Genomic DNA, 12,541 nt, shown 5'->3' with positions numbered 1-12,541 from the left:
TTTTCTAAGATGGCTCATTTCATTCCCCTTCCTCAACTCCCCACGCCCCCACGTTGTCCCATGAGGAACCACGTGATGTCTCCTCTAGTGATATAACTCATTGGAAGGACCCCGAAGGACCCCGAGAACATCCGGCAACCCGAGAACATCCGGTACCCACAATGGCCACTTGTTTTTCTGTACTTAGCTGCTTTTTTCTTGCCATAATACAAATTCTTTTTTTGAACTTGTACTTTATTGAATTTTTATTCCTTGGTAGAACATCACAAACATGGGAACAACGCGAGCAGAGGTATTATTACATATAAAGATGGCATCACACACACGGGCTGCACGGTGGCGCAGTGGTTAGCGCTCTTGCCTCACAGCAAGAAGGCCCCCGGTTCAAGTCCCGGCTGGGGGACGTGAAAAACAGAACATCAGTGGGGGACCTTTCTGTGTGGAGTTTGCATGTTCTCCCCGTGTATGCGTGGGTTCTCTCCGGGGTCTCCGGCTTCCTCCCACCATCCAAAAACATGCTTCATAGGTTAATTGGCAACTCTAAATTGACCATAGGTGTGAGTGCGGGAGTGAATGGGTGTGTGAGTGAGGACATTCTACCCTGCAACAAACTGGCGACTTGTTCAGGGTGTCCCCCCTGCCTTTGCCCACAAGTGGCCGGGATAGGCTCCGGCAGCCCCGTGACCCCGAAAGGGATAAAACGGTTAAAGAAAATGAATGAAAAAAATGAATGAATGAATCATAATCACAACAAAAATAAGATAAACAATTAACAAACAATTAATTTTTTAAATTATTTTTTGATGAAGGAATGGGATAGTTGCCAGAGAGACTCCTTTAGAAGTACTTTGTTAGATCTGCTTCCATCCAGTTTCTCCCTCCGCTCTAATCCAAGTCACCACTGCAGTGAGTTGTGCTGCAAAGTAGTAGGTTCTGAAACTTGGCAGGCCCAGTCCACCCTCCATAATACAAATTCTAACAGTCTATTCAGTAGGACTATCAGCTGTGTGTCCACCTGGCTTCTGCACAACACAACTGATGGTCCCAAGCCCATTTATAAGGCAAGAAATCACACTTAATAAACCTGACAGGGGACACCTGTGAAGTGAAAAACATTTCAGGTGACTACCTCTTGAAGCTCATCAAGAGAATGCCAAGAGTGTGCAAAGTAGTAATCAAATCAAAAGGTGGCTACTTTGAAGAACCTAGAATATGACATATTTTTTGTTGTTTCACAGTTTTTTGTTATGTATATAATTCCACATATGTTAATTCACAGTTTTGATGCCTTAAGTGTGATTACAATTTTCAGTCATGAAAATACAGAAAACTTTTTGAATGAGAAGGTGTGTCTTTGGTCTGTATTGTATATAAATACTTAAAGCATGAAATGTAACAAATGTAACAGGCGTGTATCTGCCTGGTTGGAATTTAGTTTGTGATGCACATCCGTTGACCCAAAAAAATCTGCGTTGGGTTTTTGTTCTGCTGGAACAATGGTGAGTCTGTTCCCAAACATCTGCTGATTGATGCCCTTTTTTATTGATGACAGCAGCAGGATCTGTACATATCAAACAAAAAATAAAGAAAACTCTGTGACACCTAGTTCCCTGGTCAAACACGTGGGGTCGCAGTATCCTCCTCTCAGTTGTCTCTGCACTAACTTTCACAAAATGATAATAATAAACGTAAAGCATTTATTTTCCTCGATAACAAATATACAAATGAAATACAACCAAAATATTTGCAAGCTCTTAAAATATTAAAAAACATGTAACTTAATATAATATTCAGCACAACCAGCATTAACATCAATTATGTAACAACACATGAAACAGAGTCCATACCTGTACATATCAAACAAAAAATAAAGATAACTCGGTGGCATGCAGTTCCCTGGTCAAACACATGGGATCGCAGTATCCTGTTGAGCAGGAAACAGAAAACCTGTCCACACGTGTCTTTTACAAACCTCTAATATATCTGCAAGGTTTGCTGTAGAATGAAATGCATAATCACCATACATAGTTAACATTGCACTTTAACACATTTTCTGTTGCATTTTCAGCAGTAACCCACAAAATAAATTCAAAATGCAAGCAGAGAACAAAAGCATTAGTTTGCCAGCCCAAAAGTCATCTGAAAACCGCCAGACCCAGCCAAAAAACCCCCAACAGGGGTCGGGGGAGCACGTGACGTGGGTGTGATTTTTTCCCCCGTACTGGACTGATTTAGCACCCGATCCTGTGATTTTCAACATAAATGATTTCTCAAAATAAAAGATGGTTCAGACTATTAATAAAAGTGATACAGTATTTAATATTATAAATATAAATGTACATCCTGATTATGAACAAAATGAACATTTCATTAAATATATATAAAAATGATCAGGATTTAGTTAAGTTCAAAACAAATAGGCACAAAAATAAAACAGTCTACCTTTGTTACACAATTAAATAAAATATAATAAAAAAACAACCCTGGCTATCCCAACATACATAAACTCTTTTTGTAAAAGTTAAACCTGTCCAACAGAAATGGCCTTCAGCTCTCATCTGTTCGCTCAGTTGTTGGACAGAACAAGTTAAAAGAAAAAAAGCATATGAGGTTCACACTGGACTGTCGCTACCCGATGCTAATGAATGTTCCTACAGTTGGAAGAGGCTTTGTCAGAAAGTCAAAGTCGTGCAAATATCACAAATATTGCATCAGACCTTTTCTTTCACAGCTCTATTGGGATATATAGAAAAGATTTCATACAGATTTGCCCATTTTTTTGCCCAGTCTTCAAGTTTTCACCGTAACAGTTACTGTAGTTTTTCACTCAAGTCACTGGATATGTCCAGGAGAAATACAGCTTTAGAATTTTGAATAGTGTTCCCTTTCTTTTGATAAATGTAAGCTTAACTAAGATAACATAAGCCCTTCTACTACAATAAAAATAGTTAAAGGTTTTTGCTGTAGTAGTATGACTTCTGTAAGTACAAAAACCAGATTTTGCATCCACGTTAGTTGGTTCTGTCAGCTGCTGTGTGAGAGGAGGCAAGGTTAGACTCTCTTGGTTTGACACTTGGCTGGTAACCTCCCTGGTGAAGCAGCTTAGGATCTGGACAGAGTGCTCTGACAGGTGCTGAACTTCACATGGATGAAGAGTGTGGAGGGTGAAAGGCTGGACCCATCCAGCTTAAACAAGGGAACATGTCGGTAACCTGTAAGAACAAAAGGTCAGTCTACCACAACCTCTATGAAGGCACAACCCCAACTTGTAACATTCATGTATCTCTCACCTGACCGTATACTGGTGAACGGTAATGTGTATTGTCCTAGGAAGTCATTGCTTGACGTGTAGTCATGATCCTCCACCATGAAGCGGACCAGAGCCAAGTCGGGAACACGGACGGTGAAATTCAAGGTGCAGTTCCACTGTGGGTTAAGGCCTGAGAGAAATATAAGGTATAATTAGATTTTTATAACTAACAGTGGACGCAAAACTGAGAAAACATGTCTATGAAGACTCTCATTCATCCAGGTTGGTTCCATCGTAGTAGTTTTAGGGGATGTCATCTGGACTTGGTTTTAAAGTTGGAAGACGTTTCACCTCTTATCCAAGAAGCTTTGTCAATTCTGAAATAGCTGGTCTAAGAGCTGGTATATATGCGCTCATGGGGGAGGAGTCAGACCTGAAACTGGAGGTGTTGTCCACTTAGCCTACGTGGTTTCGGGTCGTTAATAGTCCTTTGTCCTCAGCTGGGGGTTGGGGAGTCAGTGACTCCCTCTCCAAATGGTCGTCTCTTTCAGCGGTTAACGACTCAGGTGGAACTGGTTTGGTTTGTTTAGGTTTCAAAACACTGCCGTAGATGGATGGAAGAATAAACCTGAGACCACCATTCTTATTAAGAGAAGGTTTATCCTTCTTGACAAAGATGGCTTCTTTCACTCCTCGCTCAAACCATCCTTTCTCTCTGGCTAGAATTCGGACTTCACTGTCCTCGAAAGAGTGGTTTGTGGCCTTCAGGTGGAGATGTACTGCGAATCTAGCCACAGGGGTTGCAAGCCAATTGCCTCTGTGCCGGTCCCAAGCCCGGATAAATAGAGAGGGTTGCGTCAGGAAGGGCATCCGGCGTAAAAATTGCCAAAATAACCATGCGAATCATCCACAACACTTTAGACATACCGGATCGGTCGAGGCCCGGGTTAACAACGACCGCCACCGATGCTGTTAACCTACAGGGTGTCGGTGGAAATTTGACTACTGTTGGTCGAAGAAAGAGGGGAGGCAGAAGGGCCCGTGGCCAGAGAGAGAAGGGAAAAGGCAGGAACATAGGTTTGAGAATAGGGACTCTTAACGTTGGCACAATGACAGGGAAAGGCAGAGAGCTGGCAGACATGATGGAGAGAAGGAAGGTAGATGTACTGTGTGTGCAGGAGACAAGGTGGAAGGGCAGCAAGGCACGTAGTATTGGAGGAGGATACAAACTGTTCTATCATGGCGTTGATAGGAAGAGAAACGGGGTAGGAGTGATTCTGAAGGGGGAGTTTGTAAACAGGGTTCTAGAGGTGAAAAGAGTCTCAGACAGGATGATGAGCTTAAAGTTAGAAATCGAAGGGGTGATGGTGAATGTAGTCAGTGGGTATGCGCCACAGGTTGGCTGTGAGTTAGAAGTGAAGGAGAGATTCTGGAGTGAGTTGGATGAGGTCATACAGAGTTTCCCCAGAGGAGAGAGAGTTGTTATTGGAGCAGACTTTAATGGGCATGTTGGTGAGGGCAATAGAGGTGATGAGGAGGTGATGGGCAGGTTTGGTGTGAAGGAAAGGAATCTGGAGGGACAGATGGTGGTGGACTTTGCGAAGAGGATGGAAATGGCTGTAGTCAACACTTACTTCCAGAAGAGAGAGGAACATAGAGTGACATACAGAAGTGGAGGTAGGAGTACCCAGGTGGACTACATCCTATGTAGACGAGGTCATTTGAGAGAGGTTATTGACTGCAAAGTGGTGGTAGGAGAGAGTGTAGCCAGACAGCACCGCATGGTGGTGTGTAAGATGACTCTGGAGGTCAGGAAGAAGAAGAGAGGGAAAACAGAAAAGAAGACCAAGTGGTGGAAGCTACAGAATGAAGAAACGTGTGAGGAATTTAGGCAGAAGTTGAGACAGGGTCTGGGTGGTCAGGATGAGCTTCCAGATGACTGGGAAACTACAGCAGAAATTATCAGGGAAACAGGTAGGAAGGTGCTAGGTGTGTCATCTGGAAAGAGGAAAGACGGTAAAGAGACTTGGTGGTGGAATGAGGAAGTACAGGAATGCGTCCAGAGGAAGAGGTTGGCTAAAAAGAAGTGGGATGTAGAAAGGACTGAGGAAGGTAGACAGGAGTACAAGGAAGCGCAGCGTAGAGTGAAGAGAGAGGTGGCAAAGGCCAAACAGAAGGCTTACGATGAGCTATATGACAGGTTACACACAAAGGAAGGAGAGAAGGACTTGTACAGGCTAGCCAGACAGAGAGACAGAGATGGGAAGGACGTGCAACAGATAAGGGTGATTAAGGACAGAGATGGAAAGGTGCTAACAACCCAGGAGAGTGTACAGAAAAGATGGAAGGAGTATTTTGAGGAGCTGATGAACGTGGAAAATGACAGGGAAAGAAGGGAGGAAGATGTGGTTGTTGTGGAGCAGGAAGTAGCAGAGATTGGAAAGGATGAGGTTAGGAAGGCTCTGAAAAGGATGAAGAGCGGAAAGGCCGTTGGTCCTGATGACGTTCCTGTGGAGGTATGGAAGTGCTTAGGAGAGGCAGCAGTGGAATTTCTAACAAGGTTGTTCAATAGGATTTTAGAGAGTGAGAAGATGCCTGAGGAATGGAGGAGAAGCGTTCTGGTTCCGATCTTTAAGAACAAGGGTGACACGCAGAACTGCAGCAACTATAGAGGAATAAAGTTGATGAGCCACACAATGAAGCTGTGGGAAAGAGTAGTGGAAGCCAGGCTTAGGAAGAAGGTGGAGATCTGTGAGCAGCAGTATGGTTTCATGCCCCGTAAGAGCACCATTGATGCCATTTTTGCTTTGAGAATGTTGATGGAAAAGTACAGAGAAGGTCAGAAGGAGCTGCATTGTGTGTTCGTAGATTTAGAGAAGGCGTATGACAGGGTGCCGAGGGAGGAGCTGTGGTACTGTATGAGGTCGTCTGGAGTGGCAGAGAAGTATGTCAGAGTAGCTCAGGACATGTATGAGAGAAGTATGACGGTGGTGAGATGTGCTGTTGGTCAGACAGAGGAGTTCAAGGTGGAGGTGGGACTACACCAAGGATCAGCTTTGAGTCCTTTTTTGTTTGCTATGCTGATGGACAGGCTGACAGATGAGGTAAGACAGGAATCTCCCTGGACAATGATGTTTGCGGATGACATTGTAATTTGCAGTGAGAGTAGAGAGCAGGTGGAGGAACAGCTAGAGAGGTGGAGGTTTGCTCTGGAAAGAAGAGGCATGAAGGTCAGTCGTAGTAAGACAGAATACATGTGTCTGAACGAGAGGGATCAAGGTAGAAGCGTTAGGTTACAGGGGGCTGAGGTGAAGAAGGTGCAGGAGTTTAAGTACTTGGGGTCAACAGTTCAGTGTGATGGGGAGTGTGGAAAAGAGGTGAAGAGGCGAGTGCAGGCAGGTTGGAGCGGTTGGAGGAAAGTGTCAGGAGTGTTGTGTGACAGAAGAGTGCCAGCAAGACTCAAAGGAAAGGTGTACAAGACAGTGGTGAGACCAGCTCTGCTCTATGGGTTAGAGACGGTAGCAGTGAGACAGAGACAAGAGACTGAGATGGAGGTAGCGGAGATGAAGATGTTGAGGTTCTCCTTAGGAGTGACCAGGTTAGACAGGATAAGGAACGAGTACATCAGAGGGACGGCTCATGTTGCCTGTGTTAGCGACAAAGTCAGAGAAGCCAGACTGAGATGGTTTGGACATGTTCAGAGGAGGGATAGTGGATATATTGGTAGAAGGATGTTGGAGATGGAGCTGCCTGGCAGGAGGGCAAGAGGACGGCCAAAGAGGAGATACATGGATGTCTTAACAGAGGACATGAAGTTGGCTAATGTTAGGGTAGAAGATGTCCATGATAGAGTGAGGTGGAAAAGGATGATTCGCTGTGGCGACCCCTGATGGGAAAAGCCGAAAGAGAAAGAGGTGGAGATGTACTGCAGACTCAGGTCCACTTGGGTTGGCCCTGCGATGTTGGTAAAGCCGCTTGTGTAGCGGTTGTTTGGTTTCTCCTATATACTGTTCATTGCAGTTCTCTTTGAAGTGGATAGAGTACACAACATTACTCTGTTTGTAGCTGGGAATTTTGTCCTTTGGATGAACCAGTTTCTGTCTGAGGGTATTGACTGGTTTGAGATGAACTGGGATGTTATGTTGTTTTGAAAATCCTTTTAAGTTTTTCAGACAGGCCTGAGATATATGGAATTGAAATACTGTTCCGTTTTGTCTCTTGTTCCTTCTTGTCTTGTTTTCCTGTATGTTGGGATCTGGTGAATGCCCACTTGGGATATCCACAGGTTCGGAGGGCTTGGTGGATATGTTTCTCTTCCTTCTTCTTTCCGTCAGAGCTTGTGGGGACCTCCTGGGCTCTGTGTTGTAATGTCCTGATGACGCCTAGTTTGTGCTGTAAAGGGTGGTTTGAGTCAAATAACAGGTACTGATCTGTGTGAGTAGGCTTTCTGTACACTTCAACCTGGAGCTGTCTGTCCTCTCCAATGATCACAGCACAGTCTAGAAAGGCTGTGTTGTCCTTTGTGTCTTCCCTGGTGAACTTGATGTTCTTGTCTACTGCGTTGATATGATCTGTGAAAGTCTCCACTTCCTGGCTTTTGATCTTGACCCAAGTGTCGTCCACATATCTGAACCAGTGGCTTGGAGTTGTACCTGGGAAGGAGTCCAGGGCTCTTCTCTCAACTTCTTCCATGTACAAATTGGCCACAATGGGTGAGATTGGAGAGCCCATGGCACAGCCGTGTCTCTGCCTGTAGAAGTTTCCCCTGAATTGGAAATATGTGGAGTTGAGGCACACTTCCAGCAGTTCGCAGATGTGGTCTGGTGTCAGATTTGTTCTGTCTTGTAGCTGAGAATCCTGTAGTAATATCTTCCTCACTGAAATCACTGCCTCCGTGGTGGGAATGCAGGTGAAGAGGGAAGTTACGTCGTAAGACGTAAGATGAGGTCACCACACTCTTAAAATGCATTTTAGACATTGAGTCATGGATGGCAGAGAACTTCCTACAGCTAAACCAGGACAAAACAGAGGTTTTAGTGATCGGTTCTGAAGACAAGAGAGATATAGTTTTATCTAAACTAAAGAATTACAAAACTTCTCAGTGTGTGAGAAACCTGGGTGTCATTTTTGACTCTGAGTTGAATTTTATCCCACAAATTAAAAATATCACAAAAACAGGATTTTATCATCTAAAAAATATAGCCAGAGTCCGCCCATTTCTCTCTCTTGCCAGTACAGAGGTGCTAATGCATGCTTTTATTACCAGCAGATTAGATTATTGTAATGCCCTGCTCTCTGGTCTTCCCAGAACAAGAATAGCAAATCTTCAACTGCTGCAAAATTCAGCAGCACGCGTTCTGACGAGGACCAGGGGGCGGGAACACATTACACCAGTTTTAAGATCGCTGCATTGGCTCCCTGTGCAATTCAGGATTGATTTTAAAGATCTTTTATTGGTTTACAAATGTTTTTATGGTCTCGGACCTTCATATTTATCTGACATGATTTTAAAGTATGAGCCCTCGCGGACCCTGAGGTCCTCTGACACAGGCCTTTTGGTTATTCCAAAAGTTAGAACAAAAACGTACGGCGAGGCCTCATTCAGTTTTTACGGACCTCGCCTGTGGAACAGCCTCCCAGAGAGCCTCAGGGCCACAGACACTGTTCATGTTTTCAAGGGAAGGCTTAAGACCTACCTTTTTAATTTAGCTTTTAGTTGAATTTTAGGATTTTAAATTATTATTTTTTTTTAATTTGTTTATTTTTTTTTTTTTATTAGTATTATTTTTTTAATTTATTATTATTATTATTATTTTTAAATATTTTAATTATTTATTTTATTTTTATTTTAACTAGTTTTATATGTGTATGTAAATACATTTATTTATTTATTCTATTAATTTTTAAGTCGCTCTTACTATTTCATATGCCTATTAAGGTTTATGTAATTATTTGTTTTTTGTCCATGTTTTATATATATTTTAATTTTATTCCTTTTACATTTTAGTACACTCCAGTGTTTTCCTCTGAGGGATCCTCCACATCGGTGACTGACCCTTCTCAGTGAGCGGGGTCGCTGCAGTGGGATCTCCTGGGTCTGACTCTTTTGATCGGATCTGGGGGGTTCTGTGGTAGTGTTCTCCGTGAACTTGGGTTGGGGGGTCGCTGGTGTGGACATGTCCCCAAACTATCGTTTTCCCACCTCAGGACAAAGCCAGGTCTCTACATTCTATCATTTTATCACTTTTTTATTTATTTATTCATTTATTTATTTATTTATTGATATGTGTGTGTGTTTTTGCGGGGGGGGGAGGGGGTTGTCGCACGGTTTGTCTTGTCATCTTGTTTTTAAATTTTATTGTATTTTATGCACAGCACTTTGAGTGACATATGTTGTCGAAAAAGTGCTATATAAATAAAGGTTGATTTGATTTGATTTGACATGGTGTCCCCTGGTTTTATGCAGATGGACAATGCCAAGGTTAAAGCGGTTCTCACTCAAGTGGCCTGTTCCTTCCGGACGCAAACAGCTTCAGCGCTTTTTTGGGTTTGCAAATTTCTAAAGACCTTTTATTCGAGGTTTTAGTAACGTGGCTGCAACCCTTCATAGACTCCCCTCAGCTAAGCTACATTTGTCTGGGTTGAGGAGGCTGAAAAGACGTTTCTTTGTGGCTCCTTTCCTGACACAGCCTGACACCTTGAAGCAACTTATTGTATAGGTGGGTGCGCCCGAGTCAGGAGTGGGAGTTGTGTTGTCACAGAGGACGTCTGATAATAAAGTTCATCCTTGCGCATATTTCTCCTTCAAGCTCACTCCTGGATAGGGAAACTATGACACAGGGAGCTGTTGGCCATTAAATTTGCTCTGGAGGAGTGGAGCCATTGATTGGAGGGGGCTGAGCAACCTTTTCTTGTGTGGACTGACCACGAGGATCTGTAATATATTTAGTCTACCAAATGACTGAACCCGTGTCAAGTGAGATGGACCTTGTCCTTTGATTGGTTTAACTTCTCCCTTTCGGCCTGGGCAGCAAGAACACTAAAGATTCCCATCTCACCAGTTCCAGTTGGTGTAGGAGTCTGAGAGTTCTGCAGCAGCTTCCACTATTATGCCTTCTCATTTTGTGCTGGGAGCCACTCATTGGGCCTTGGAGCGCAGGGTCGAGGTTTCAACTCCTGATACTTCCACCATACCTGCGGGATGCTCTGCTGGCTGTCTATTTCTTCCTCCCTACCTTAGTCCTGCAGTCCTAAAGTGGGGGCACTTATCTTGTTTGCCCTGCCATACCGGAATTAAGAGAACTGTTTTCTTTTGGTTCAACGGTTTTGGTGGCCTACCATGTCCTCAGAAATCAGGGCCTTCATCTCGTGTGTGCCAGTGTAAAGACTCCTAGAACCCCACCTGCAGGACTCCTACAGCCTCTACCTGTGCCCTCCAGATCTTGGTAACATGGAGCCATGGACTTTATCACTGGACTACCCAGTCCTAAAGGTAAAACTGTCATTGTGACCTTAATAGACAGATTCTCTTAACTGGCTAGAGCTGTGCCCCTGCAGAAATTAATTTCAGCCAAACAACTATCAATAATTGTGTCCCAACATCTATTTTGGCCACATGGTCTTCCTCAGGACATTATTTCAGATCGTGGGACGCAGTTTGTGGCTACATTCTGGAGAAAATTCTCCAAGTTTCTTGAGATCAAGGTCAGTGTGAGTTTGGGATTCCACCCAAAAACCAACGGACAGGTAGAGCGTTACAACCAAGATCTGGAGACCACTTTACAAGCTATGTGTGCTAAGAACTTCAACACTTGGTCCGATCAGCTTCCTAATACTAAGTATTCGCATAACTCTCTGATCAACTCTACAGGATACCCTCCTTTTCAAGCCGCTTATGGTGATCTGCCACCCCTTTTTTCCCCACCAGAAACTTCAGATCCAGCAGCATTTGGTAAAGTTATCAAGTCCAATTGCTACAAAACCAGGAGAGATTCACCTTTCTGGGCAAAGTAATAAAAGTAATAAAATCTGTTGATTAATTGCTCTTAAAATGTACTAATTATTTTTATCAAAGTAGAATGATGTCTACGAAAACCATATTGGTGTTTGTATAAAACTGCATTTAAGTCTAAAGAAAAAAAACTTGTTTATATAAAGTTTTATGCAAATTTTTTGAAAATCGTAGCAAGATGGAAATACTTAAATAAAGTTCATCATGTCCACAAAATTAACTGATTTCTTAAAGTTGTTTTTTGCTCAGACACGGTTTGTGTTTTGTCATATACCTGAAAAAATTCCCAGAAACACACGAGGGGACCTAGTGAATGACCTGCAAAGAGCTGGGACCAAAGTAACAAAGGCTACAATCAGTAAGACACTATGCCGCCAGGAACTCAAATCCTCCAGTTCCAGACATGTTTCCCTGCTAAAGCCATGTGAAGGCCTGTCTGAAGTTTGCTAGAGAGCATTTGGATGATCCAGAAGAGGATTGGGAGAATGTCCTATGGTCAGATGAAACCAAAATGGAACTTTTTGGTAAAAACTCTACTTGTGGTTTTTTGCAGGAGAAAGAATGCTGGGTTGCATCCAAAAAAAACCATACCTACTGTAAAGCATTGGGGTGGAAAAATCGTACTTTAAAAAGCTACCTCTTGAATTGAATTGACTACCTCTTGAAACTCATCAAGAGAATGCCAAGAGTGTGCAAAGCAGTAATCAAATCAAAAGGTGGCTACTATGAAGAACCTACAGTATGACATATTTTCAGTTGTTTCACACTTTTTTGTTATGTCTATAATTCCACATGTGTTAATTTACAGTTTTGATGCTTTCAGTGTGAGTCTACAATTTTCACAGTCATGAAAAAAATATAACTCTTTAAATAAAAAGGTGTGTCCAAACTTTTGTTCTGTACTGTATGTAAAGAAATATATGATTGCCTCATGGCAGGCCTGCAGACTGGAAACCTAAAGGATAATAAATGCTTTTATATGGCATCTGCTGTTGCAGTCCAACCTCTTACCATTTTTCTTAACATAATGAGTTTTCTGCTTGTTGTTGTCAATAGGAACTCCATGAATCTCCACCCAAACTTGAGGGTCCACAATACAGCTAGGTTTCTCCCTTTCTGGTTTTGGGAGCTGCTGAGCTGAAATGACCTGGTTTGGCAGAAGAAAAAAATATGTTAAAAGTTTGTCTTTAACTGGCCATGTTAACTTGCAACATAAAGCCACCATCATGACCATGATAAACCACTGTTCTGATGGATGTAAGCATAAATAATAGAAACAC

General features: G+C 42.9%; 1 protein-coding gene and 1 long non-coding RNA gene across 4 annotated transcripts in view; both read right to left on the bottom strand.

Annotated features, from left to right (window-relative positions):
* Positions 1 to 1,520: 1,520 nt before the first annotated feature.
* Positions 1,521 to 1,989, bottom strand: LOC144987937 (uncharacterized). The gene is made up of 2 exons (XR_013651626.1): positions 1,848 to 1,989; positions 1,521 to 1,561 (listed from the first exon to the last, which is right to left on the bottom strand). It is a non-coding gene; the product is annotated as an uncharacterized LOC144987937 (long non-coding RNA).
* A 310-nt stretch (positions 1,990 to 2,299) lies between these two features.
* The window catches only part of LOC101172964 (1-phosphatidylinositol 4,5-bisphosphate phosphodiesterase delta-3-A-like), a 39,845-nt gene continuing 29,603 nt past the window's right edge, over positions 2,300 to 12,541 (bottom strand). For 2 of the 3 annotated variants that reach the window (XM_004086844.5, XM_078937759.1), the window contains 3 exons: positions 12,273 to 12,408; positions 3,291 to 3,440; positions 2,300 to 3,212 (listed from right to left, as the gene is read on the bottom strand). In XM_004086844.5, the coding sequence (XP_004086892.1) occupies positions 3,103 to 3,212; positions 3,291 to 3,440; positions 12,273 to 12,408 (396 nt within the window). In that variant the 3' untranslated portion in view covers positions 2,300 to 3,102. The remainder of the gene's footprint in view (positions 3,213 to 3,290; positions 3,441 to 12,272; positions 12,409 to 12,541) is intronic. The other variant, XM_078937758.1, reaches the window with a different exon arrangement.

The sequence above is a fragment of the Oryzias latipes genome, chromosome 19 (assembly GCF_053564925.1).
Source record: "Oryzias latipes strain Hd-rR chromosome 19, Olatipes_Hd-rR_3.1".
NCBI classification, from domain to species: domain Eukaryota; kingdom Metazoa; phylum Chordata; class Actinopteri; order Beloniformes; family Adrianichthyidae; genus Oryzias; species Oryzias latipes.
This window is presented reverse-complemented; position numbering and strand designations above follow the sequence as displayed.